General features: G+C 39.3%; 4 protein-coding genes and 1 long non-coding RNA gene across 7 annotated transcripts; 3 read left to right on the top strand and 2 right to left on the bottom strand.

Moving 5' to 3' along the window:
- LOC131326799 (GDSL esterase/lipase At5g03980-like) lies at positions 1-1,603 on the top strand. Its single transcript, XM_058359681.1, has one exon. It carries the CDS (start codon positions 432-434, stop codon positions 1,470-1,472), a length of 1,041 nt encoding a protein of 346 aa, XP_058215664.1. The 5' UTR covers positions 1-431; the 3' UTR covers positions 1,473-1,603.
- A 5,611-nt stretch (positions 1,604-7,214) lies between these two features.
- Positions 7,215-11,391, top strand: LOC131326800 (DNA-directed RNA polymerases II, IV and V subunit 3-like). Its single transcript, XM_058359683.1, has 3 exons — positions 7,215-8,422; positions 9,776-10,013; positions 10,876-11,391. The coding sequence occupies exons 1-3, from the start codon at positions 7,974-7,976 to the stop codon at positions 11,146-11,148; spliced, it is 960 nt and encodes a 319-aa protein (XP_058215666.1). The 5' UTR covers positions 7,215-7,973; the 3' UTR covers positions 11,149-11,391.
- An 802-nt stretch (positions 11,392-12,193) lies between these two features.
- Positions 12,194-16,808, bottom strand: LOC131326802 (leucine-rich repeat extensin-like protein 3). Of its 3 annotated transcripts, none has more exons than XM_058359686.1 (7): positions 16,406-16,808; positions 16,160-16,264; positions 15,899-16,025; positions 15,719-15,790; positions 13,142-13,193; positions 12,663-12,993; positions 12,194-12,581 (listed from the first exon to the last, which is right to left on the bottom strand). In XM_058359686.1, exons 1-7 carry the CDS (start codon positions 16,491-16,493, stop codon positions 12,544-12,546), a joined length of 813 nt encoding a protein of 270 aa, XP_058215669.1. In that variant the 5' UTR covers positions 16,494-16,808; the 3' UTR covers positions 12,194-12,543. The 3 variants fall into 3 exon arrangements, with proteins under 3 accessions (XP_058215669.1, XP_058215668.1, XP_058215667.1); XM_058359685.1 differs by having other exon boundaries at positions 13,148-13,193; positions 16,406-16,796; XM_058359684.1 differs by having other exon boundaries at positions 12,194-12,993; positions 16,406-16,796.
- Positions 16,227-16,695, top strand: LOC131326808 (uncharacterized). Its single transcript, XR_009200119.1, has 2 exons — positions 16,227-16,343; positions 16,374-16,695. It is a non-coding gene; the product is annotated as an uncharacterized LOC131326808 (long non-coding RNA).
- A 3,183-nt stretch (positions 16,809-19,991) lies between the features above and the next one.
- On the bottom strand, positions 19,992-23,065 carry LOC131327555 (uncharacterized). Its single transcript, XM_058360706.1, has 2 exons — positions 22,687-23,065; positions 19,992-20,745 (listed from the first exon to the last, which is right to left on the bottom strand). The coding sequence occupies exons 1-2, from the start codon at positions 22,965-22,967 to the stop codon at positions 19,992-19,994; spliced, it is 1,035 nt and encodes a 344-aa protein (XP_058216689.1). The 5' UTR covers positions 22,968-23,065.
- Positions 23,066-25,905: the final 2,840 nt, after the last annotated feature.

The raw sequence follows: 25,905 nt of genomic DNA, 5'->3' as shown, positions 1-25,905 counted from the left end.
ACTAAAAGTTTTTCAATGCCATATGTTTGGCAAGCTTTTTTCATATGAAAATGAATTCCTTATTTTTTTTCGTATTCAGTGATTTTGATTTGCTTTTGTAGAGAACGAAAAATAAAATTAAAAAAAAAGGCTGAAAATTGGGGATCAAGTAAAACAGCCGCCAAAGCAAGTATACTCTGCTTAGGATTGCCACTGTCTGTTACAACCATAGCTTCGACACCGCTCCAAAAACACGCTTTCATGTCTCTATAAATACAGTGAAGCTAACCCACAAACCCTATTTTAGCCTCCAAAGTTTCATTCAACTCATCTGCTCTCTCTCTCTCTCTCTCAACAACTTCGAAGGTACTCTTTATTATCATTGTTCCCTTTCTTCATTCATTCTCTCTAGTTGTGATATCTGTCGTTCTTGGGTTTCTGCTTCCAATCCAATGGCTTCCACCACCACCACCACCCTCCTCCGTTGTCTCCTCGTTGTGACCCTACTACTGTCTTCCCTCCCTGTTCCATCCACCGCTCAAGTAAAAGGCTGCCCCTTCACCTCCATATACACCTTTGGCGATGGAGACTCCTCCACGTCCGACAGTTCAACCATGTCCGATCACCTCGCTGCGGCTTTCCATTTACCATCTCCCAAATCCTACGCGAGCGGATCTTCCGGTACTGAATCCACCCAGGGCGCATCCTTCGCAACCGCCGGAGCCACCGTCATGAGCACCTACTTCTTTGTGGAGAGAGACATTCAGTTCCCCCGGCATCCTCTGATGCAATCCCTACACACACAGATTAAAAACTTTTTCGCAACCAAGGAGGATCTTCAGAGGGCTATCTTGTTCCTGGAACAACTCGGTGCTAATGACTACAAGCTTGCATTCTTACAAGGGAAATCCATAGATGAGGTATCCCGTTATGTACCGAAGGTGGTTGAGGGTATCAAGAACACTATGAGGAAACTGATGAATGCCGGAGCGACCCATCTGTTTGTCACCGGAGTTTCACCGATGGGGTGTCTCCCCGGCTACTTGACATTGCTACGAAACAAAGACCGGATGCAGTACGATTCGAACAACTGCCTCAGAGGGCTCGATGCATTCTCAAGGCTCCACAACGATCATCTCCGACAAGCACTGATGGAGCTAAGGCTGGAGTTCCCTCAGGTTCAGATTGTGTACGGCGACTACTACAAGGCATTCATGGCTCTGCTTCGGAATCGTGTGCTTTTGGGGTTCAGAAAGGAAACGTTGACGAAGGCTTGCTGTGGATTCGGGGATCCTTACAATTTTCATCCGAAGGAGACGTGCACAAATCAAGGCGTTAACGTGTGCTCGAATCCTGCAGAGTACGTGCATTGGGACGGGTTTCATCTTACTCAAGAGGCGTCGAAGCACGTAGTGGAAGCGTTCGTGGCTGGAAGAGGTTTTGTGTATCCTGAGTTCAAGTTTCCAGAGGTTATGCATTGCACAATGAAGTAGCTGGTGAAGAGATGTTCTAATTGACCTTTCGCTGAGTTTTAGTGTCAGATAGAATTTGATTGACAAAACTTGTAAATTTTAGTAACAATTGTGGATACTGATTTACGATGTTTGTGGATATGATTATTATGCAGCAATGAAAAATATTTTTCTTGAAGAAAGGGAGCCCCCATTTGGTATCCATTTGAGAAAAAGAAAGAGAGTTCTTGAAATGCATCTCTTTTAGGCTAGACACAGATTTCTCAGTGACGGTATAATTTCCTCGGTACATGATTTTTGATCAAGAACAATAAGACTGCTACCTTACGAGGAAGATGACGAATGAATTAAAGAGAGAAAAGAAACAGGAAAAGTAATCAATTGTGCTTATCGTGTTGTCAACTGAGACATCTTTTCGCAATATATGGTGGACCAGTACTATACTGAAATTGTGTCGTGCGTTTTTGCCATACATAAGCTTGAAACTCAAACGTAACACAAATAATAGTAATTTTGACAAGAAGAAGCAACGAAGACTGTTCGTGAAATTACTCTCTTTCCATGGTATCTCGAGTGCATCAATGTTTTTTCCAAAAATTCTGGAACTAAAACTTACAACTGTCTAGCGAATGAAACAGGGTGTGAGCAACCAAAACAACAGGGTGTGAGCAACCAAAACATGGAAGCCATAGGCAGATGTTGTGGCCAAATTTTCATCAAGGCAAGTGAGCTTTTGGTTCATGCTCCTGAACCACAAAGAATGAAATAAATAAAGTGTTACTTACAGAAGGGCATGGTCTCCATATTTATTTGCATGGAACAAGCTTTTCATATGCGCGGTTCCAAGTTCCTTCTCCATATCCTCCCAGCTATCAAACTGTTGAGACACGGAAAGATTCATTCGCGGACATTGGACCCTTGTCGGTTTCTGCAAAAACAAGTGGTCTGCTGTATTGATCACTAACATTCCAGCCTGAATGTATGCGACCCAAGTCCATGCGTGTGTTCGCAGGTGAAAATCTAGTACAGACGTCAATCGAAGTTCACACGAATAAGGAACAGAAAAAAATGGAAGGCATCACTTATATCATCCCTTAACTACAAATAGCCATTAGGGCAAGGTGAACCCATATCTTTAAGATGGTAAAGACATAACCTTTAGGACTCGCATTTATTTGCCATATCATGATGAATAGAAAGTACGTACAACCATGAAAGAATGGGAATAGCCGTAGGAAACGTCCTTATGCCAATAAAAATAAAAAATAAAAACGTACTTGCCCTTATAACGAATGGAAATAGATTGAAAAAAAATGTTGAAGGAGAACAAAATCGTAATTGTAAGAAGACTGAAAATCAAATTGAAATAGGAGTTCAAGCACTAGACTCCCTGCATTTAGCACCATTCCTTGATAAATGATAGTAGTAGCAATAGAGAAGTTTCCAACAAAAAGCACTATCAAAATTATTCATCTAAAACAAGGGATATTTATCCGTAGAATTTCAACATCAACAGATGGAGAAGTTGAAGTTCTCACCATAATGATAGTCTCTTGGGATGAAGCCAAAAATGTTTCTTTCTTTTGGGAAAACAAGTAAAAGTTATAACAAGCTTTTGAGACCTATTCCGCTAAAATTCTTATTTTTTAAGTACTTTGTTAACTGTAGCCCATATGTTAAGTATGAAGAGATACAGAAGAATTCTCAAAATAGGCCAGTTGCCTGAACGGAGCGGAGTGGAGCGAAGTAGAGTGAGGGCAATTGGCCCATCACGGGTCCAGCAAAATGGGTTGGGGGTGCGGGCCCCCCGCGGTATGGTATAGGGATATTTTTAGGATACAAGCCAAATACTGAATTGTGATTAGAATATAGTAGGTATAAATAGTCTATATTGTAAATCCTGTTTCAGACTGATTGATAATAAACAGAAGCTACTCTCGCTCTCATGGATCGATATACCCGGGTTTGGAGAATCACGTAAATTCTATGCGTTGATTCTTTACTGTTTTCTATTCGCATATCGTGTGTGTGTGTGTGTTTGGTACTACATATTTATTTCTCGCTTTACGAGACAGATCATTCTCTCACAATATATCACTTTTTAATTTAAAAATAAAAATAAGTATTTATTTGAGTTAGCGAAACGGGCTTGCTTTAAATAAGAATGCAGTAAACATGCATTTAGAAATTATTCAAAGGGTTGGCACCTCACAAACCGAAAGCTGGGGGGCTGCTGTCCCCGAATTCGGGGCCCACTCCGGCCTCACTCCGATGATCGGAAACATTCACTTCGTAGAGCTCATCAAGTAGAACAACTATGCAAAAAATCAGCTTAATTGGATATCATTAAGTGCATGATCGGAACCTTTTTATTTTGAAAAGAATGGATCCGAAACACTGGATCAAATCCACAGTAACCCATGGACCGAGAGTTATATAGGTTCCGATCAGGTACTTAATGATATTCAATTAAGCTGATTTTTTGCATAGTTCTTCTACTCGATGAGCTCTACGAAGTAAACGCTTCCGATCATCGGAGCGAGACCGGAGTGGGCCTGAATTCAGGGACAGCAGCCCCCCAGCGTCCTCACAAACCAGCCCAATCGCAATATCCAAATAAAATTGGTGCATTTATTTCAATTACGACAAGATCTATTGAAAACACCAGCATAATAAGAATGGAAAATGTAGTGTGCCGTATCTATGGGAAATGTTTGTAGCGAGAAAGAAAACGTAAAGAATTCTTGAACAAATCTTACCTTTCAGCTAGTCTTTCCCATTGGTGCAAACAATTGTTAAACGTGAGTTTGTAATTAAGTGAGGCATCAAAATATTTGGATGAAAAGAGTAAATAAACATATATGAATTATTGATTGTCGAGATGAACGGTTCAGATGCAGTTTACAGATTGCACTACAGGGCCTTGATTCCGATCTTTCGGACTTGTGCACCTTTCTCTCTACTACACAACTAAATGACGGTGCATTGGTGCGCAACCATCCCATCATGGGTTCACTAGAGAGAGAGAGCGCGCGCTCGCAGGCGAGAATTGGTGTTCGTAGCAAACTGGGAAGTTTGAGTGGGTGGGCTTCAACTCGCGTTGTTCAGCCCGGGCTATCCAGCCCGTGTAAACATGGTATAGCCTGTCCGGCCAGGTTATACCAAAGAAAAATGTTCGGTCAAAGCCCAAGTCATATAATTTGCGAGCGGTGCATGAATTGGAGCGCAAAAGTGAACGTCTTTGAATTACATCTCTAAACTACTATGTTTGGATGATTGAAATCTTCGGTACGAATATGAATATGATTGTTAGGAATATAATTTCTAGGAATTTTCTTGAATAGGAATAAGAATATGATTATTAAGAATAAAATTCCTAAACATATAATACCTTCGGTATTTTCATTCCAATATTTGAATTAATTTAGTCACTTCGTATGGAGTTAATTCAGCCACTCGGTATGGAGTTTTGCTTCAATTTGAACCGGACTCTCCGCAGGTGAGAGGTGAAATTAGGCCCTCAAGACTAGTAAAAGGTGAGGGAAAGCCGGATCAGACACCTGAGGCTAATTCGTACAGAGATTTGCTTTGATTTTAACTAGACTCTCCACAAATGAGTGGTATAATTAGGCTCTCAAGACTAGTAGAAGTTGAACATCAGTTAGTCCGGAAACATGAGATTAGCCCATACAGAACTATGCTCCGCTTTTAAATGGAATCTCACAAGTGAGCGGAAAAATTATGCCTCCATAACTAGCACAAGGATACACGTAAGCAAGCCCTAAGTTATGAAAAAAAAAAAAAAAAACTGACAAGTTTTAAATTATTCCTACTATTTTTAGAGTACTGCTATATACACCGACCATTTTGGACCGAAACCGTACCGACGGCCGCGCGCGGCCGTCTCCGGCCACCGGACGGCCGATCCGAGCCGTCCAAAAATTTTAAAAAAAAAAACTTTTGGACGGCTCGGATCGGCCGTCCGGTGGCCGGAGACGGCCGCGCGCGGCCGTCGGTACGGTTTCGGTCCAAAATGGTCGGTACACATAGGATTTTCGCTATTTTTAAGGTGACATTTATGCATATCAATTTCGTTAAAAAAAAAAAGGGGGAATTTTCAGGCCGGCCCTAAAAAGTAGGTTCTGACTTAATTTAGTCCTGACAAAAATATTCCTTCTTTATTTCAGTCATTTTTTTTACTTTTCATGCATTTTTACTATTTTGCCCATTCTTTTTAACTTTTTGTGTACATGTCCATTTTTAATAAAATTTATATTTTTAAAATCAATTCCTGACCTATATTATTTCGGACAAAAATACCCTTGGCTATGTGAATTGGCTATGAGAACTGCCAATTCTCATAGCCAGTTAACATAATATTTCGAACAAAAATATCCCCGCCAATTCACATAGCCCAAGTTAACATATTATTTTAGACAAAAATACTTTTGAACTATGGCTATGAGAACTGAGGCTATGAGAGTTATATTTTTAGAATCAATTCCTGAATTATATTATTTCGGACAAAAATACCCTTGGCTATGTGAATTGGCTATAAGAATTGTCAAGTCTCATAGTTAGTTCTACGAGAACTCGTTATGTGAACTGAGCTATAAGAACTGATTATGTGAACTATCAATTCTCATAGTCAATTCTATGAGAACTGTCAGTTTTCATACTCAGTTTTATGAGAATTGGCTATAAGAAGTGACTGTTCTCATAGAGAACTAACTTTGTGATCTGATTATGAGAACTGAATTATGTGAACTGAATTATGTACAGTTCAAATAGTCTTATTACACACTGAAATACACAGTTCTCATAAAAAATATATAGTTCTCATAGAAAATACACTATTTTAATCGACAATTCTCATGGACAATACACAGTTCTCATAGAAAAATACGCAGTTCTCATAGAAAAATATACAGTTCCCATAGAAAAATAAATGGTTCTCATGAATAATACACAGTTCTCATAGAAAATATACAATTCTCATAGACAGCTCTCACATAAAATACACAATTCTCATAGAAAATACACAGTTCACATAGTCTCATCACACACTAAAATACACATTTCTCAAAGAAAACACATAGTTCTCATAGAAAATACACAATTATCATAGATAATACATAGTTCTCATAGAAAATACATAATTCTCATAAACAATTTTCAAAGAAAAATACACAGTTCTGAAAGAAAATACACAGTTCACATAAATAGTTCTCATGAACAATACACGGTTCTTATAGAAAAGTACACAGTTCTCATAGAAAATACACAGTTCTCATAGAAAATACACAATTCTCATAGACAAATACACAGTTCTTGTGGATAATACATAGTTCTCATAGAAAAATACAATGTTTCCATAGAAAATATGCAGTTCTCATCTAAAATACACAATTCTCATAGACAATTCTCTCAGAAAATATACAATTCTCATAGAAAATGCACTGCTCTCATGAAAAATACATAATTCTTATGGACAAATACACAAATCTCATGGAAAATAAATAATTCTCATAGAAAATACACACATAAACAAAAATTAAACAATTTTGAGAAGTACCAAAAAATTAAACAAATTCGTAACACTCAGCTAAAATCTAACCAAGTGTAGTAATAATAATAAAAAACTAAGGCCAAAAATTAAAATATTTAAAAGAAAATAGAGAAAATCCTCCGCCACCATTTCTCTGTACCTACCTAATAAAGTCCACAAAAACTTTTTCAATTCGTTTGCTTTTCTTGGTTTGGGTTTGATAATTGTTCATCTACTCTGTCTCCTTCTTGAACATAAAGAGAGAGAGAGAGAGAGAGAGAGAATGCAGGTGAGTTTAGAGTTTGAAACGAACATCATCTCTGAGTTTAGAGAAATATTGTGCACCGACTTCGATCGAGACGACTGTCATGGCATGCAGCAACTCCTCCGCCGTCTCGGATCCAAATTGCCACATCCCCATCGAGGGGTTCTCCGGCACTTTGTCGGCGGTTGAGCTCGCTTCGGCTTGGCGAACGATTTGAAGCCTCATTGTTTGAGTGCTATTCAACTTTTCTACTGTTCGTTCGAATGAGAGAAAAAAAGAGTTCAACTTCACGTCCATTCTTGAACGATCTGTTCTTGAACGGCCGTCGGATAATCTATTCTTGAATGGGAATCTGGTATCAGTGGTGGTGGTGGTGAGATCGAGATGAGAGAGAGAGGATTTGTTGATGATGGAGATATTTAGTCAAGAGGCGGAATAAAAAGGGCAAAAAAGTATATAACATATCCGAGCCTATGCAGGTTCGGAAATAAGGTTCGAAAATAATATTCAGGATTGAGTTCAAACCGATGCTAAAAAACAAGGGCGGCCTCTAATTTTCTATAAAAAAAAAACCCGACACAAACCGTGTGAGTTTGTTTGGGTCTAGGTAGCACAAACAAAAACCCCAATCCCCCCAAAACCAAGGGTTTAGACTTCACAGGCCACAGTGGAGAGAGAGAGAGAGAGAGAGAGAGGGAGGGACGAAGCAATGGAGGGCGCATCATACCAGCGATTCCCCACAGTAAAAATCCGCGAGCTGAAAGACGACTATTGCAAGTTCGAGCTCCACTCCACCGACGCCTCCCTGGCCAACGCCCTCCGGCGCGTGATGATCGCGGAGGTCCCCACCGTGGCCATCGACCTCGTCGAGATCGAGGTCAACTCCTCCGTCCTCAACGACGAGTTCATCGCCCACCGCCTCGGCCTCATCCCCCTCACCAGCGACCGCGCCATGTCCATGCGCTTCTCCCGCGACTGCGACGCCTGCGACGGCGACGGCCAGTGCGAGTTCTGCTCCGTCGAGTTCCACCTCAGGGCCAAGTGCATCAACGACCAAACCCTAGACGTCACGAGCAAGGACTTGTACAGCTCCGACCATACGGTTGTTCCTGTCGATTTCTCGGATTCTGGATCTGGTATTGAGAATTCTGAACAGAGGTACCCATGTTTTTTTCTTTGGATTTGGAGTTCATGCGCTGCTTTCTTAATGATATTCGAGCAATATCTTTAAAATGCCACAGAAAAATTCAATAAAAACCAAACCAAACCGAACCTATTGGGATGATGGCTCTTGTATTCATATTAGGATTCATGTCATAAGGATCTAACACACAACCCACCTCCTTTATCTGGGCTTGGGACCGGCTGTAAAAAAGATAAAGACTCTAAGCACGGCATAGCTGGAGTTAAAAATTCAATGGTAGCATAATGGAATAGAAGTTGTATGTATATGATTGCCTTATTGGTGTTATCAGAAAGCTTACAACTTTGAAGCCTATCACTTGTTTGGATAACTAAAAGAAGTGAGAAATGGGGAGAAAGGATGACAAATGGAGGAAAAGCGAATTTTGTTGGTCCATTTAGGTTTCTCACCATTTGGTTTGAAATCCCTACATTGTTTCTCTCCCTTTCTCACTGTTTTTGTGTTTTCTTAAGTTTGGATGAGCTAGATAGTAATGCATGAGAGGAAGGGATAGATGTGGCATTTCCTTTCTTCACTTGTATTTTGCTGGGTAGTTTAGCGATGCATGAGAAAAGACTTGAATAACGGATTGTGGAAAGCAATGCGTGCATTGAGAGATAGGATACATGTATTTTCATGGGCAGTTTAGTACTTGTAAACATACAGACCTTATTTCTCACAAAAAATAGTGAAAAACAAACCTGGTAGATAAGAAATGTGTAATTCCCTCCTTTCTTACCAGATTCCACCTAATTCAGAATCTAAACATGGGAGAGGGTTAATTTTTTGCCCTTCGTTTCTTATTGTTTGTCACCAAATCACTCAGAACAAACAGTCCACTAGCCATTTATATTATGGAATTCATTTTTGAATCGTGGCGTACTTCGTTTTTGCGATCCTAAACTACCTCAAAATATTTTTCCTATGTGTTTTCTTTGATTTTTTTCTCAGAGATCTTCGTTGTTGTCAGGTTTCTTAGATTTCGTTGTGATCAACTCATAGGCTTTATCCAACTATGCAATTTTCAACAGAATTCTGAATGGTCAAACTTGAGAGTAGTTTTATAGTCAGGAAAATTATTAACAGCTGCAGGAGTAACAAGTAGACAATGCCCGCAGTACAATGTTTGCCTACATGCTATTCTTGACAAACGAATGATCGCCACTCACACTAAATGGTCACCCCTTGTCTCCCCACTACCCAACAAAAGTGAGTCATTGCATCCCACCCTCCATATTAGTTGCTGGGAGGACTTGGGATTACATGGTAGGAGTGGTACTCTGGGAGGACTGAGTAATTACTAATTTACTTGTATACTGTTTATGCAGGGGAATTATCATCGTGAAATTACGCCGTGGGCAAGAACTGAGGCTGAGAGCCATAGCCAGAAAAGGCATTGGAAAAGACCATGCCAAATGGTCACCTGCAGCAACTGTTACTTTTATGTATGAGCCGGAGATTCATATCAATGAAGATATGATGGATACTTTAACACTGGAGGAGAAACAGGGTTGGGTTGACAGTAGTCCAACCAAAGTGTTTGACATTGATGCACCCTCTCAGCAGGTTGTTTGAAATTTCATTGTGCTTATGTTGTTGCAACAGTAACATTTCAATGCCCCTGAGACTAATTGCACGGTTTGGCATTTATCAGTTGGGTTCTTACAACTGATTTTTAGGGTTATTGGGTCTAACATTGTGTTCTCCCCTTTGAGTAATCAGTATTTTAATGTTTCTAACTTTCTAAGCTCCACACTGTGCTCACTGGTTTGATGATTGCTTAGGCGGATGGAAATTTATTTCTCATATTTGTTCTATTACTTTAGACATGCAATGTAATTTATGGTAACGTGACCAAACATTTCTGTTAATTTTACCCTGGGGTTGTATTTTAGCTTGGAGTATTGAATGGTGCAACCTACTTATGTGACATGGGCAGTCTTGTCAAACTTATTTCCATCAGTAATTTCATATAAGAGAGGAAAACATTCTCCTAATTATTTAGAAGGTCATTTGGATGCTTTCTTAATCCTGGGTATTCATGTGTCAGTGTGTATGTGTGATATGATTATCTCAAAACCAGTTATTATGTTGGCTTTTCTATTGAACATGAGTACAGGACTACTACATTTTGTCCTATCTTATCGGTTGGAAGGATTTCAACATTGCAACAATCTTGTTGTGTCTGGCTGTCTGCACTGTTAGGAATGGCAGTTAAACGAATTGATGCTCATCCAACTGCATCTCCATGGAACAAACAACAACTCATGTACATAAGAAACAACTTGTTTCCTTAACATTTTCTGTGGATGCTACAAATACCTGTTTCTGTGGATTCTGTTTTTCAAATGCATTTGTTTTTGAATGTTGCTTTCCAACCCAAGTGACGGCCTGACAGGAACTGTTGATAATTTTTGTTTTCTGCCAGGTTGTAGTCGTTGATCCTGAGGCATATGCATACGATGATGAAGTGATCAAGAAAGCAGAGGCGATGGGGAAGCCAGGATTAGTAGAGATATATGCCAAAGAAGACAGTTTTATATTCACGGTGGAATCAACTGGCGCTATCAAAGCTTCTCAGCTGGTGTCCAATGCAATAGATATTCTCAAACAAAAGCTGGATGCAGTACGCCTATCGGAGGATACCGTAGAAGCGGATGAACAGTTTGGTGAGCTGGGTGCACATATGCGAGGAGGGTAATCTGTTTGTCTGACCAGAATCCTTGGTTGGTTTAGGATATTCAAATTACTTCCTTTTCTTTTCTGAGATGTGCTTGAATCGTTGTGGCTCGCTGCTCCCTGCAAGTTCGTGAGTAGTTAAGGATACTAATTTTATCGTCTGTATTCTGTTTTCAAACTTATGGTAACAATTAACTTATTGCACTTGTCTAGCTGAACGTGTTTCATGCTTTTGAATTAAGCTCGCTTGAAGTGCATTTACCCATTTCTCTGTTCCAAAAAAAAAAGCAGCAGCAGCAGCAGGAGTGCATTTACCTAGGATATTGTCTTAATGCAGGCTCTGTTTAGACCATCTTGTGCTGCCCTTGGTATTTCATGTTCTGGTTCACTTGATGCATTACTTGAATGAATGGGTTACTTTTTGTATTGTTGGTTGCGTATCCCTTAGGTTTTAGAATTGTATTGTTGGGCACTTGTGCGACGTTTGTTTGCTATTTTTTGGTCATTTTTTTTAACCTTGCATAGCTCAACTTTCTTCATTTGTGCCCCTCCTCTGGAGGCACATGGAATTACTAACATTAGTTGTTTTCTCCCTTTTGTTAGAATGTTGCTCCATTGGCCTCTGGACAGTGTCTGGTTAGGGTTAGACTCAAAATCCAATTCCAAACCCTACTCAACAGAAAGGAAAGAATTTTTTGGTGCTCTATTCTTCAGTACTCATTATCAGAATACATAAGATTATTAACATGCTTGTCTTTTGAGAAATGTTTTGCTATGCTCGTTTGTGGGCCATTATGTCCACAAGGATATTGAATCATGCTTTCTTGCGGAAATAACCTCTACTTCTCATCAAGGCATTTTCACACAAACCAAATAAACTTAACTCCTCCATCAGTGTGAATATCTGTCCGGTTCAAGTACTTCCAATGAGAGTTAGACGACTCGAGAATCCAATTATGCACATCCAAACTTGAACAAAAAGGAGTCTTCTTGCTCTTCAAAGCATGAGGAGGTATTGTTGTTCCTCTTTTTCATACTAAAAAATGGGACAAGATACGCTATAGAGATGAATAATGACAAACCACTTACCAATCTGCAACCAGACATTCAAGTTTTATGTGTTTCCACAAACCAAGCTTAAACAAAGGGTGTTTACAAACAACTCAACCTAGTGAGCATTGACCACCATTTAATATCACCACACCTTGCCGGCAAAATTAAAATGAAATGCCCTTGCAACAAGGGCAATTGAAATAACCACCAAGGGGAAACACACGTCACCATACTAAAACTACAATATATCAGGGATGACATTAACAAGCCCCAGAAGACTTTGTCAAGAGGAGCGTTGCAACCTCGGGGTTTGAGAGGATGGGAAGTCAACCATCACAAAATCTGGATAGATTGGAGCTTTGCCTCAGTAGGGTGGTGGAGGATAGATTCCAGGAAACGGACCTGTTTGAAAGAAAATTAAAGATTGGGTAAATCATGACATGGTAGATAGAGTAAGAATGATTTTAAGAAAAGAAGAGTTACCAGGAGGAGGAGGATAGGGCGAGCTATGCGGGGGTGGCGGATATGGTGGAGGGGGATAAGCTGAAGGCGCTGGGTATGGAGGGGGATAAGCTGAAGGCGGTGGGTATGGTGGAGGATAAGCAGATGGCTGAGGAGGAGCGTAAGGTGTTGATGGATAAGGGCTTGACTTTGGTGGGTATGAAGCATACGCTGACGGTGGTGGTGGGTAAGCAGTAGCTCGTGGTGGATAAAAACCTGAAGATGCTGGTGGTGGTGTGGAGTACATAGAGACTTGGGGGGCAGATGGTGCTACATATGGTGGAGCTGATGGAGCATAGCTTGTTGCTGGCTTCTGCAACAACATAAAAGTGCCCAAGTTAGACTAAGCACATAAAGAACCTTCATTATAACGTTCCTGACCAGAGAACTATTAAATTCACAATTGGGTAATGGAAATCGTACATAATTAACAAGAATAAAGTATACAAGATGGAGCTTACATTGGCATTGGCATTGGCATAATGCAAGATGAGTCTAACTTCTCCTGCATGCCTGTCAAGGAGGAAAGAAGCATTAGAATGTGTATAAAATGTTCCTAATCCAAATAGGCCAAAATCCAGATATCATGACATGTCTTTTAGGAAGTCAGAATATTGTCAGAATAGAACTCCTCAGTTCGAGAGATTTCAGGAAGCAAATGAAGCCTACCATACCCCAACAACATGCTCCTCCCTTCCCTCACAATGAAAGAATAAAGATGGTGGGAAGGCCATTTCTCCTTCTGAAATTTACAGACCCAGCTTCCAACACGATCTCCTTCTGAAGACATACCCTGTACTAGCTACGAGGGGAAGGCCTTTCTTCTACTCTTTCCATTGACTGTTTAGCTTAAGTTTTAATTCTCTTATCAGAAACTATGTGCTGCAGTATTTAGCTAATATTCCCATCTTATGCTTACCACCTCCAACTCGAAATTGTTGGCATATCACATCTGGTTACACAGTAGAGACTCTTCTGTAGAGCTATTGCTCAGACATCTAACCAAAATTCTGTAATTAGAGACTCTCCTGTAAATCATGCATGTCATACCCTGGCACTACGGCCTATCACCTATGAGGCTATAATGTTTTTGAATCTTTCACCACTTCCACAAATCGTTTAAGTGACATGCAGTAAGTCACCAGACTATTTGTCTCTGAAAAGCTCTTCAATGACACCACTGAAAAAATATTCTGATCATTGAAATGGGATATCGAAAGGAGTGAAATGGGCTATTGAAAGGAGTCAATTGTCCTCCGGAGCAAGCCATGACGACTATACACCAAGGTCATAGGTCAAATTGGCTGGAAAACCTTGGAACTGAGCCGGCTGTCACTAATAAAATACCTATATTACAAACACAATACCCATTCCTATTAAGTGAGTTTGAGGGGATATGACATCTAAATAGTTTTATGAATATACTACCTAGTGACCCAATTATTTGAACCGGCTCTTTGTTTGCTCTCATTCATAGCTCTAATTGTGTTAACCTTATGTTATCAGCTCTCCCAGCATATGCGAGACTAAATTTGAGCAAAGTTCAACAAGTTAAGGTAGTTGCTTAATTTCAACCACCAAATGGGCAAAAAACTCCACAAGCACTAGGTGAAGCACTTTAGAAGCTATGAGTACTGTTTATTTTCCATATTCTTTCCCTGAATAACACCCCCCCAACTTAGTGTCAGATTAATGTCGCATGGTGTAATAATACAAGATCAAAGGAGTGCAAAAGAACCTTATCTCATCCAGGAACCATAGATGAAGCCATCCTGACTAAAAAAGCATACCGAACTTGTAAACACAATCTCTACCTCATAAAAGTTCCCAAAATTGTATTTGTTGGTGTGTTCAATGGGTCACTGCGTATGCACGCCAACAATTGTCCTTATTCTTGCTTCTTTTAGGTCCTTTTGGAAACACAAATCCCCACCCTTTACAGCCAATTCCCATGGCAACCTCTTATACAATCTCAGAACACACCTTATTAAAGCACTGACATATGGTCACAACAATCACCAAAACCTATTAGACAGTGTTTGGTTACTTTGGTATCAAAAATGCTCCTGTGTTCGGGTCGCTAACAACTGAAAGAATGTACTTAACTTTTTGAATCAAAGTAGCAATACTCCTAAACACTACTAGCTCTTCCGGGACACTTCGTTTATGTAAGCTCTATCGGGAATCAATCTGCTCTTTATGGTTTCGGTGAATCCCTCGCCCTGCTATATTGGTCTTTTGGTAACACTTTGCAATGCTCATCCTTATTTACTTGTTTAGCGATTTTCATAATTCAGTGCGATGGCTGTCAACTCCTGCTCACCTCATACACAGTAACTAATGCTTAGCTTAATTAATGGACCCTCAGGTTCTTAGTTGCAGGATCCTTCTCAAATGGCTGTGCTCCCTAGATGGGAGCTTGAATCGGCACTCCCAAGATGGGAGCTTGACGGGAGCTCACTCCCCTCAAGACAGGAGCTCGCTCCTAACAAAGATGGGAGCTTTTCAGGCCGTTAAGGCAGTTATTCTCTTACTTTTAAGGGAGTTATGTCATTGCGGAAATAAGAATATGAGAATCATATTAGTCTAGAAGTTTTGCAAATTGAGAACATTTTTTTTTTTTTGATCCGAAATTGAGAACATATAACTTCCAATAATTACACTTTAAGATCGGAAAAATTTTCAATAAGTATCACTTTTCCATTAATGGTTAAGTATTTAAAGGTATTTTAGATATATTTTTTTATATAATCTATATACACTCCTTAGGCACTCCCAACCTAAGGAGCTTCTAGGTGTCTCCGCTTCCCCGCGCCCGTTCCTGCTTTCGCCCCCGCTTCAAGCTACTAAGCTCAGGTTTGACCTTTGAGGGACTTCACAACTAACGAGCATCGATAATATAGAATCATCCTTTACCGATTTGGGTGACTTTATGCCCATTCCATTCCTTCCCAAAACGAACAAACAAAACACCTCTTAAGCCAGTTGATACTTGTAAATCATTGAAAACATGGCAACCGAGAAGAGAGGTTTTCCACCTGCCGGTTTTAGTTTGTAGCGGCGAAGAGTTGTCGTCGTATCCCTCAGAAAGCACCTTTTGCAATTGAACCCTTTTGGTACCCACAGCAAAAGAGTGATCAGCCAATTCAAGATTAAACCTAGCCAAAAAAAAAAAAAAAAAGAGCTGATAAATCGTAAGCAAAGAGCAATTAACTAACTTTCCACTGCCAATGAAATCGTCGTAGGTGAGGGTATTGCTGTTCCAAACAAAAACGTTCAGTTCCCGAAGCCCTTCGATCAGCGTGAACGTGAATTTCTCTTGAAACGTAGGGTTTTTGCCTCCGTCTATGATTTCCACAAACAAAATAGTACAAAATTCAACACCTATTTCTCCAAAATTCACAAATAAAAAATTCAAAAAACAAAAGACACATCAGATCTGAAAACTCTCGCACACACCCACACACATGCGTACGAACCTGTGCAAGTGCGGGTACGGAACTTGGCGCTACCGTATTCGAGGCAAACGTAGGGGTCTTGCCTCGAAATCCATTCTGTGTCCTTCAATTTGTTGCAACCAACCACTGTAATCCAATTAATACGAATAACTGGTTAAAAATTGTTGATTGAGATGCGATTAAAAGAATATATAGATACATATATGTTTAGAGAGAGAGAGAGAGAGAGAGAGAGAGAGAGAGAGAGAGAGAGAGAGAGAGGAATACCGGTGACTTCGAGGAGTTGGCCCTGAATACCGGAGATCGACATGGAAGGATAGGCAGAACAATGGGATTGAGTTGGCAATTGGTGCATAATTTGAACTCTACCCCTACAAGAACCCCTTTGATGATAACAAGAGAAGAAGCTTCACGAAGATTCTCTCTCCATTTGGGTTTGTCTCCAAAGAATTCTCTGGTTTCTCCAATGGAATTTCAGATATTCGCCCGGTCGTTGACGTTGACGACCAATTTGCTAGTCCTGATTCACACAAAAAGGATTCTTTTGCCGATAAAAACAAGAAAAAAAAAGAAAATGGAAGTTGCTGGGGGTAATAAAGAGGAAATGAAGGAGAGAGCGCGTGGGTGGTTCCTACGGCACGCGTAGATACGACGCCCTACCATGTGCAATAACTCAAAATGTGAGACAGATGTAGGGATGGCCATCTTAGCCTATCCGTCCGTATTGATCCGTTATTCATTCCTAATGCATCAGATTTTTCACATATTGGGACGGATTCGGATTTTATTTTTTTAAAAATTTCAAGTATCATGTTGGATTTGGAGGTAAGTCTGTCCCCAACTCAATCCGATCTCCAATTCGCCCCGAATATCCGACTATATATGTAGTTTCATTTTAGGGTTTTCACTATTAGGGCCCGTTTGGATGCGAGGAAAGAATTGAGGGTATTAATTAAGAAAATGGATAAGATAGTAAGGGATATTATGTAAGAATGATGAACCCACGTTGATGTGATAAGAGTTTAAAAAGTAGTTGGCTTGGATGAGATACTAGAAAACGAGGATTAAATAGTGGAGTACTTAGTTTGGATGAGGGATAAAACGTGGGATAAGGTTATTTTTTGTGATTGAAATGGAAGAGGAGGGGGTATTATTTAATACCACTCCAAAACCTCCCCACAAATAATTCTCCCGCCGGGGGTATTAAGGCTCCGTTTTAGAAACTTTCTTAAAAAATAAGCAGCTTATTTCATATTTTCAAACTCAAAAATAAAGTAAATGAAAAATAATTTTTCAAATTTTTTTGCATCGTATAAAAGATCTCATCAAGATCTTCCATACAAGATCCATATTGCATATTTTTAGATTTCAATAAAACCATAATTTTTGAGCTTGAAATTGCCTTCTTAAAAAATAAGGACTTATTTTGATTTCTGGAACGGAGCCTAAGGGGTATATAAGGCCCCGTTCCAAAAACCTTATTAAAAAATAAACAGTTTATTTCATATTTTCAAATTCAAATATAATGTAAATAAAAAATAATTTTTTAATTTTTTTTGCATCGTATAAAAGATCTCAATGAGATCTTTCAAACAAGATCCATATTACATATTTTTAGATTTCAATAAACTCATAATTTTTGAGCTTAAAATTACGTTATTAAAAAATAAGAGGTTTTTTTTCCGTTCTGGAATTCACTCTAAGAGCATCCCCAATGGGGATGTAAAACTGGGTTGTATACTTATAATAGAACCTGGATGCAAAAAAAATCCCTCCAATGGGGATGTAAAATAGCATAAATCTGGATGTAAAATGGCATAGATAAAAAGGGAGATGTATATTTCCATCCCTTTTTGGCTACAGCTATAAATTACAGGTCATCAAACATCATCAAATCCAACTGCAATACCAGAAAAATGGACGAATGGAATTACCTGTATTCGCCGAATAGTTGGCCGGAATTTGTTCCTCATCGCCGGTTTCTGCAAATATTCGTCGGAGTGACCAAAAAATGCCAGAATCGAGTGAGAGAGAGAGAGAGAGAGAGAGAGAGGTGAGAGAGGGAGAGAGAGGGATCTCGCCAATGAGAGACAGAGATATCAACGGGAACAGTCGGTGATCATCAACATAGGGGAGTTAGGGTTTCATCTCGGTATTCAACGGGAACAGTCGGTAAGAGACAGAGATATCAACGCGTGCGAGAGAGAGAGAGAGAAGGGAGGGAGGTTTCATCTCCTTTGGTTCAGAGAGAGAGAGAGGGGGTGGGTTTCCACCGACTGGTTTCGTAGAGACAGAGAGAGAAAGAGAGTAAAGTTGAGACAGAGAGAGAGAGTAAAGTTGAGAGGGTATGTTCATTTTAGTTGACCGTTGATCAATCAGCCAACGGATCTTATGACCGTTGATCAACGGATCAATTCAGCAACGGGCTTTTTTTTCCCTTACCTATAAATGGGTGTTTTTAACATGATTTTCACTACAAAAAATTTCTCCATTCTCCACAAACACCCTCCAAAAAAAAAAAAAATCAATTATGGCAGATGGAAGTCGTAGTGCGAGAGGAAAATTGTTCACCTCCGATCAAGATGAAGCAATTTGTAATGCTTACTTATGCATTAGTCAAGACCCGATTGTCGGTACCAACCAAGCACGATCTAAATTATGGGATCGGATTGCAAAAAAATACACCAAATTCACAGGAGGCGATGTACGTTCGGATGCTTCTATCAAGTCTCGATGGCAAGTCATCCAGCAGGCTTGCAATAAATATCGTGGAATTTTAAGGCAAACTCAAAGGCAACATCAAAATGGAATGACAGAACAAAATGAGGTATTATTATTTTGTTAATATTATTATTTTGTTTTCATAAGAATTTATTTTCATAACAAAATGAGGTATTATTTTGCTTCTTTCAAGTTAATATTTTCATAAGAATTTTGTTAATATTATTATTTTGATAATAAATTAAATAATTTTATTATCATGTGTATAGATTGATCTAGCGAAGAGACATTACAAAGATGAGAATAAACCTTTCGCCAATTTGGATTGTTGCTGGGCAATATTAGAACACAGTATGAAGTGGGCGGATTTAACCCAACCCCAGTCTGACCCAAGATCTTCACAAATGGATACGAGTTCGGTCCATCTATCTCCTGATTTCTCTCAAAATCAAAACTTAGAGTCTCCTGATTTCTCTCAAGTTCCAAACACAGCGACTACATTGGAAGATAGCAATCCTACGAGTGGAGGTAGTGTTCAGTCTCCAAGAAAGAGGCCTCTTGGATGTAAAGCATCAAAGGCAAAATTATTGAAAACCAAAAAAACAGAAAATGAGGAACGTGAATGGATAAATTTGATGAAAAAATTCAACCAAACTACATTTGACAAGGAAGGTAGGAGAGCTAAAATGGAAGCAAGAAGAGTCACGGCTTTGGAAAGGACTACTGCAAATGATGAGACGAGGGTGGCGTTTGAGGAGAGGAAGGCAGCAATGAAGGAAAAAGAGATGGAAGATAGGATTATGCAAATGGACTTGGATTTAGTTCAAGACCCCCAAATAAAGGCTTATTACCAGTATCGCAAGGGTGAAATCTTGGCTAAATGGACGGCTAGCTCAAATTCGAACGGTTATTTTTCTGGTTTTCCATATTATTGATTGTAATAATTTTTTATTGTCATATGTAATAGTCTTTAGTAATTATGTAATAATCTTGACTTTGATGTAATCGTTGAGTACTATTCGATAATAAAATGCATTTTATTTAGCTAATGAAGTACAAGACTCGATAATGAAATACAAGACTCAAAAAATGAAATACAAGACTCGAAAATGAAATACAAGACACGGGAACCTCATTCTTCATCTCCATTACGGGCCCATAGTTGTTCAATAAGATCATTGCGGAGCGAATGATGTGCCTCATTTGATCGAATCCTGCGGTTATTTTTAAAGAAATCAACCAATGCAGGAGTGATATCTCTCGATACTTGATTTGGGTTGAAAGAAAAAAGTTCAGTAATTTCATCACTAGCATCGTGATCACGTTGGTCTTCAATTATCATGTTATGTAAAATAACACATGTTTTCATGATGCAGCCTAGATCGTCCTCATTCCAGAATCGCGCCGGTCCTCTCACAATTGCCCAGCGTGCTTGGAGTACGCCAAATGCCCTTTCAACATCTTTGCGACATGCCTCCTGCATCCTCATAAAGTGTTGCTTCTTTCTTCCTTGTGGTTGAGAAATGGTTTGGACGAGAGTCGCCCATTTTGGATAGATCCCATCAGCAAGGTAGTACCCCATGTCGTACTGACTCCCGTTAACAACAAAATGGGCTGGAGGGGCACAACCGGCACTGAGATCATCAAAGAGATGAGATTGATTAAGCACGTTGATATCGTTGAATGACCCAAGCATGCCAAAGAAAGCATGCCAAATCCACAAATCATACGATGCAACTGCTTCAAGTACGATAGTGGATTTTCCGCTGCGGCCATTGAAGAAGCCATGGTAAGCAGTTGGACATTTGTCCCACTGCCAATGCATACAATCTAAGCTGCCTAGCATTCCAGGAAAATCACGTTGATTGCCCACATGTAGGAGCCTGATGAGCACCCAATATTGTAGATATTTGGTGCGACTAGTCCCATTTTATGTTGTTTTAACTTGCATTTATCTAGCTTTTATTTGATATTGCACGTAAGGTGTGTTTTTAGTGTTTTCAGGTAAAACGTGCAAATAAGGCGCATTTCAACGCCATGGATGGCCCAAGTGCTTCCAAGTACCCGAAGACCCTGTCGGCCCCTTAAAATCTGTCTAAGTATGAAAAAATGACTTTCTGAAAAAGTATCGATTTTCGAGATTAAAAATGACGGTAATTGATCCTTGAATTTTTCTAAGAGTAACTACAAAGTTATAAGGTTTTATTTGAAGAGCAAGGTCATGTTTTGATCCATTTTCTCTTGAGAAAAATGCGCAGTTTTCCATTTTACACTAAAAGTGGGGGGTTGACATTTTGATTTAATTCGAATCTTGAAATTCTGGTAATGCCATTGTTTTCAAATGGGGGGTACTTTCTTATTTTCATTAAATAAATTAAAGTAAAGAAAAGGTAAAAGAAAGGTTTAAAATGTAGTCTTTACTTAAGTTTAGAGAATGAAAATAAGGTGTTGTGAAGCTGTGGAAGCTGCTGGGAGCCGTCGGGTGCCAAGTTTTGAAGGCTGGCCTGAAGACTGGAGATAACCTTCCCGTATCGATACAGCCTTATTCTGTATCGATACGCATTGGCTTCGTGGGAAGTCAGAGACTTCCGTATCGATACGGAATAAGGGTCGTATCGATACGCGTGAGCTACGGGAGATGGTCCATTTTGACTTATCAGCATGGTATCGATACTTAGCTTATTTTGTATCGATACGGAGAGCCTTTGGCCAGATATTTGCTGCTTTTTGGACCTTCCATTTATGAAATAGTTGCTACTTTTGGTATGTTTATAGGATATTTGTTGGGAGAGAAGTTGAGTTGTATAAATACCATTCTCTCTCACTTTAGTAAAAAATTGACTTTATGTTCTAGCTTTAGTTCTCTCTCTAGGAGATACCTCCATTGTTGTTCATGCTTTTCCTTTTGTAATTTCCTTAGAATTCAAGTAAGTATTTGTTTTATGTTAATTTCTCGTTTATTAATGTTGTAGCCATGCTTTGGATCTTTGCATAAATCAAGTTTATTTTCGTTTTCTTCGGTTAAATCTTGTTGCTCCGTTTTCTTACCACTTTTAGCTATGTGTGAGTAGTCAATAAGGCTTGGCCATGGGTGAATAACCCCTTGTGACTTTGGTTAATCTTGTCTTTCTCAACTTAAGACTTGAGGTTTGGTTTGGAATTGTGAGTGGTTCGCCTTTTATGTAACAAAACTTGTCGATGTTAACCTTCGGTGATCATATGCTTGCACATATGGTTCTGTGAGCTATGTCTCGCCTCGTGTTTGCCAAAAGAACCAAAAAACTTGCTCGCTTTCCAAACCATGCTTCTAGTTCTTGACCTTGATATTTAGTTTGAATGCAAGTCTTGGCGTTGTTAATCTTCGGTGATCATGTGCTCGCTCACATGGTTCCGAGAGCGATGTCACGCCTTGTGTTTAGCTTGTTATTCAAACTCTATATCAAGTCTAACTATTATAATAGCTAAATCTTCCGGTTGATAGCCTACGTCGTGCGTTTCAACCGTGTTTTCGTTGAGAATTGTTAGATGGCTTAAGTTACGGGCGTTAGTAACTCCATTGCCTTGCCGCTTTTAATTCTTAGTTAAAACTCATTTCTAGTCTTTTCCATAAGAGTGTTTCTCCACCTTTCAAAGGAAAACCAAAAGTTGGCCGTCTAAACGCCGGAAACCCTTACATCTACAATCCGAACAAGCTATATTCGAGCTCCCTGTGGATCGACTCGGACTTTCTCGCTATACTATGCAAATCTTTAGTTGTAGTCCGGTTAATAAATAATTGAATTTGACAGTCGTTTGGTAAATTTCAACGACTACCGAATGGGCGTCTTGTAGTATCTGCTTCATTTGGTTTTCTCAGGTATTCTGCTTCAAAAATAGAGATAACGCCTCTACAGAAGCTTTGAAGAGAGTCAACTGCTGTACTTCCCCCAATCTTGAGATACTCATCAAGACTATCAGCAGGCGTCCTGTATGCCATCATCCTTAGAGCTGTTGTCATCTTTTGGATACCAGAAAGACCTGCAGCTCCTGTCGCATCATTCCTTTGGACGAACGTCACGTCATGTTGTTGAAGTTTGCCCAAGATCTTGTGAAATAAGGGTCGACTCATTCGAAAACGTTGCTGAAACAACTTTTCGTCATAGAGCGGATACTCACAAAAGTAATCAGCATTGAGTCGTTGGTCGGCAGCAACTCTGTCATGGGGGATCCAGGCTCGACCACTTGTAGAACCAACATGACCACTTGTAGAACCAGCATGACCTCCTTGTTGGCGTCTTCTTTGAAATTTTTGATATTGCCTGGCCATGATCAATTGCGCCATTGCAATCTCATCATCATCGGAGGAAGATCCGTCAAATTCTCCCAGTAATATTCTGTGGGTTAAACTGCTCATGATGATTTTTTTGGAAAGAGGAGACTGTATATAGATTTGAGTGTGAGAATGAATAATGAGGAGGATAGTATATATAAATGGTAAGTAAATGGTGTAGTTGAGAGTAGATAAGAGTAAATGACTGAAGTAAATAGTGTCGGTGAGAGTAGATGAGAGTAGATGATGTAGGTGAGAGTAGATGAGAGTAAATGATGTAGTTGAGAGTAGATATGAGTAAATGACTATAGTAAATGGTGCAGTTGAGAGTGGGGAGTAAATGTATCAATTAAATGACGTGGTTGAGAATTGATGGGAGTAAATGGATGAAGTAAATTATGTAACTGAAGTGGATGATAAGTAAAAACAAAAATATGGGACGAAAGTATTTTTTTTTTTTAAAGTTCTTGATTACCGGATACCAAAATTATTTTTCACCGGATACCAAAATTATTTTTCAACGGAAGTAGTACTTAAATTAGGATTAAGAAAGTTGAGAAAAATTAAGGAGGATGAAAAGTTAGTTAATTATCCATCTTTTTTTTACATTTCGCAATTGGAAAGGCATAGGTTCTATTTTACATCTAACCAACTTTTAACCACTTTTTACATCTAAAATAACTATACAACCTCTTCTAAAATACATCCCCATTGGGGATGCTCTAAGAGAAGAGGGGCTTTTAAGCTAATACCCCTCGTTCTTTGGTTCCCAAACCATGGCTTAAGTGATGGGCTCGGATATATATATATATATATATAAAAGGGGTATTACTAATACACCTTCAGAGTCCCTCATCCAAACGACCCCTTAGGTCATTACCAAATCCCAGCCCCTCCGCCTCCTGCGCTCCACTTCAGTGGACTAACCCAGGGCCAGCTTATGACAAAGGCAGGAGAAGCATGCGCTTTCAGCCCCTAAAAAAAATTTAAAATAAGGGCTTCTAAAATTTTAGGATCCCGATATATTTATATATATATATATAGAGCCTAAAAAAAAATTGCACTAGCCTCCTTTACACAAAATATGCCCAATTGAAATTTCAAAGCCACAAAATAGACTCAAATGATGGAATTAATAATTAGAAACACTAAGGCATTAAAAAAATAGTAAATAAGGGATGGCCGAAAGAATATATTGCGCTGATTCAAAAAAGAGGAAGAAAGAAACGCAGTAAGTTACAAATGCTTCATGCTTCACGCTTGAGGAGTCGAAGGGAAGGGAAAACAACGACCGACGACAGTGGACGAAAAATACTTGCATACAGAATTCCTTGATCAAAAATTATCTTCGGTCAATCATGTATCACTAAATATTAAATGGATTGGCTATATTGTCTATCGAGAAGGAGTTGTTGAAGCAGCTTGATTATGGAGACTTAATTAGTACATTTGCAGTAAAAAGTGCGAGAAGACTAATTTTGAAATGATGGATTTTGAGGTATTGTAATAGTTGCATTTTTTGGGGGGATAATTATATATATGCTTCCATTTTGTAATGATTTTTTTTATGAGACTCTTTGTAGACCACTTTTGTATGAAAATATAGAAAGACCTCATTCAAAAAGTTCACTTCCGATCTCTAAAACTTATGAACCGATCCTAGACTAACCCACCCCCTCCCTCCCACCCCACTATCTCTCTCCTTCTTCAGTTCTTCTTGTGATTGTGTTCGTGACTATGAGGTGGAAACAAAAATGATAGGGGTACATATGAAATGTACATATTATGTACATATCAATTTTGTGGGGCCCACCTTGGGTCCCATAAAGATGATTCAAACCACCCATTATTTTTCAAACATTTTTTTCTGAAGCCTGTAAAAAATCAGCACAACCCGATATCGGTAAGGATATTTTCTTAATTTGTGGAGGCGAAACTACTCAACTGCTTAGTTTCGCCTCTACAAATTCAGAAAAAATCATTACCGATATCGGATTGAGCTGATTTTTTACAGAGCTCCATAAAAAGATGTTTTAAAAATAATGAGCGGTTCGGATCATTTTTGTAAACCCAAATTGGGTTTCACAAAATCTATATGTACATTGTATGTACCAATAGCAGCGCTCAGGTGGAAAGGTGCATGATGATAGATGTGAACCACAGCCGTTGTTCCCACCCTTCCCACATCAACGAAATCATCATTACCAGCTTCTTCCGTCACAAGCTTTTGAATTACCCCCAAATCTCACACACAAAAAACAACTGTCACCCAAAAAAAAAACCAAATCCTTTTTTGGCGAATAAAGCTATGGCTGGTCGGAGGATATGGCCTACGGCGGCGGTACTGGCGGTGGTTCTAGTACGAGTACTTTTAGCTTTAAAACCAAAGGATTCCCGATTCTCTCTTTATTTTTTTATTGTTGATACTTTGGATTTTCGGATATCCAATCAGATCTTCGTTTTCCGTTCAGAGCGGGGACGGAGGATCAAAATATATATCCGTTCGGAGTTCGAGACAGATCCAGGGGGCGGATGGAGGGTTCGAATTCGGATATTGCAATATCTACCTCCGATCCACCCCGTTGCTGTCCCTAGACGGATGAACTTGTACTGGAAGAAAATGGAAGTCTTTTTTTGTTTTGCTAAAGGATAGACTATAAGCACTCATCAAAATCAGAGGAATCAATATCTTAAATGTTCTTAGAAAGTGGTTCTATCCGCAATGAGAATAATCAAA

The sequence above is a fragment of the Rhododendron vialii genome, chromosome 5a, assembly GCF_030253575.1.
Source record: "Rhododendron vialii isolate Sample 1 chromosome 5a, ASM3025357v1".
In the NCBI taxonomy this organism is placed as follows: domain Eukaryota; kingdom Viridiplantae; phylum Streptophyta; class Magnoliopsida; order Ericales; family Ericaceae; genus Rhododendron; species Rhododendron vialii.
This window is presented reverse-complemented; position numbering and strand designations above follow the sequence as displayed.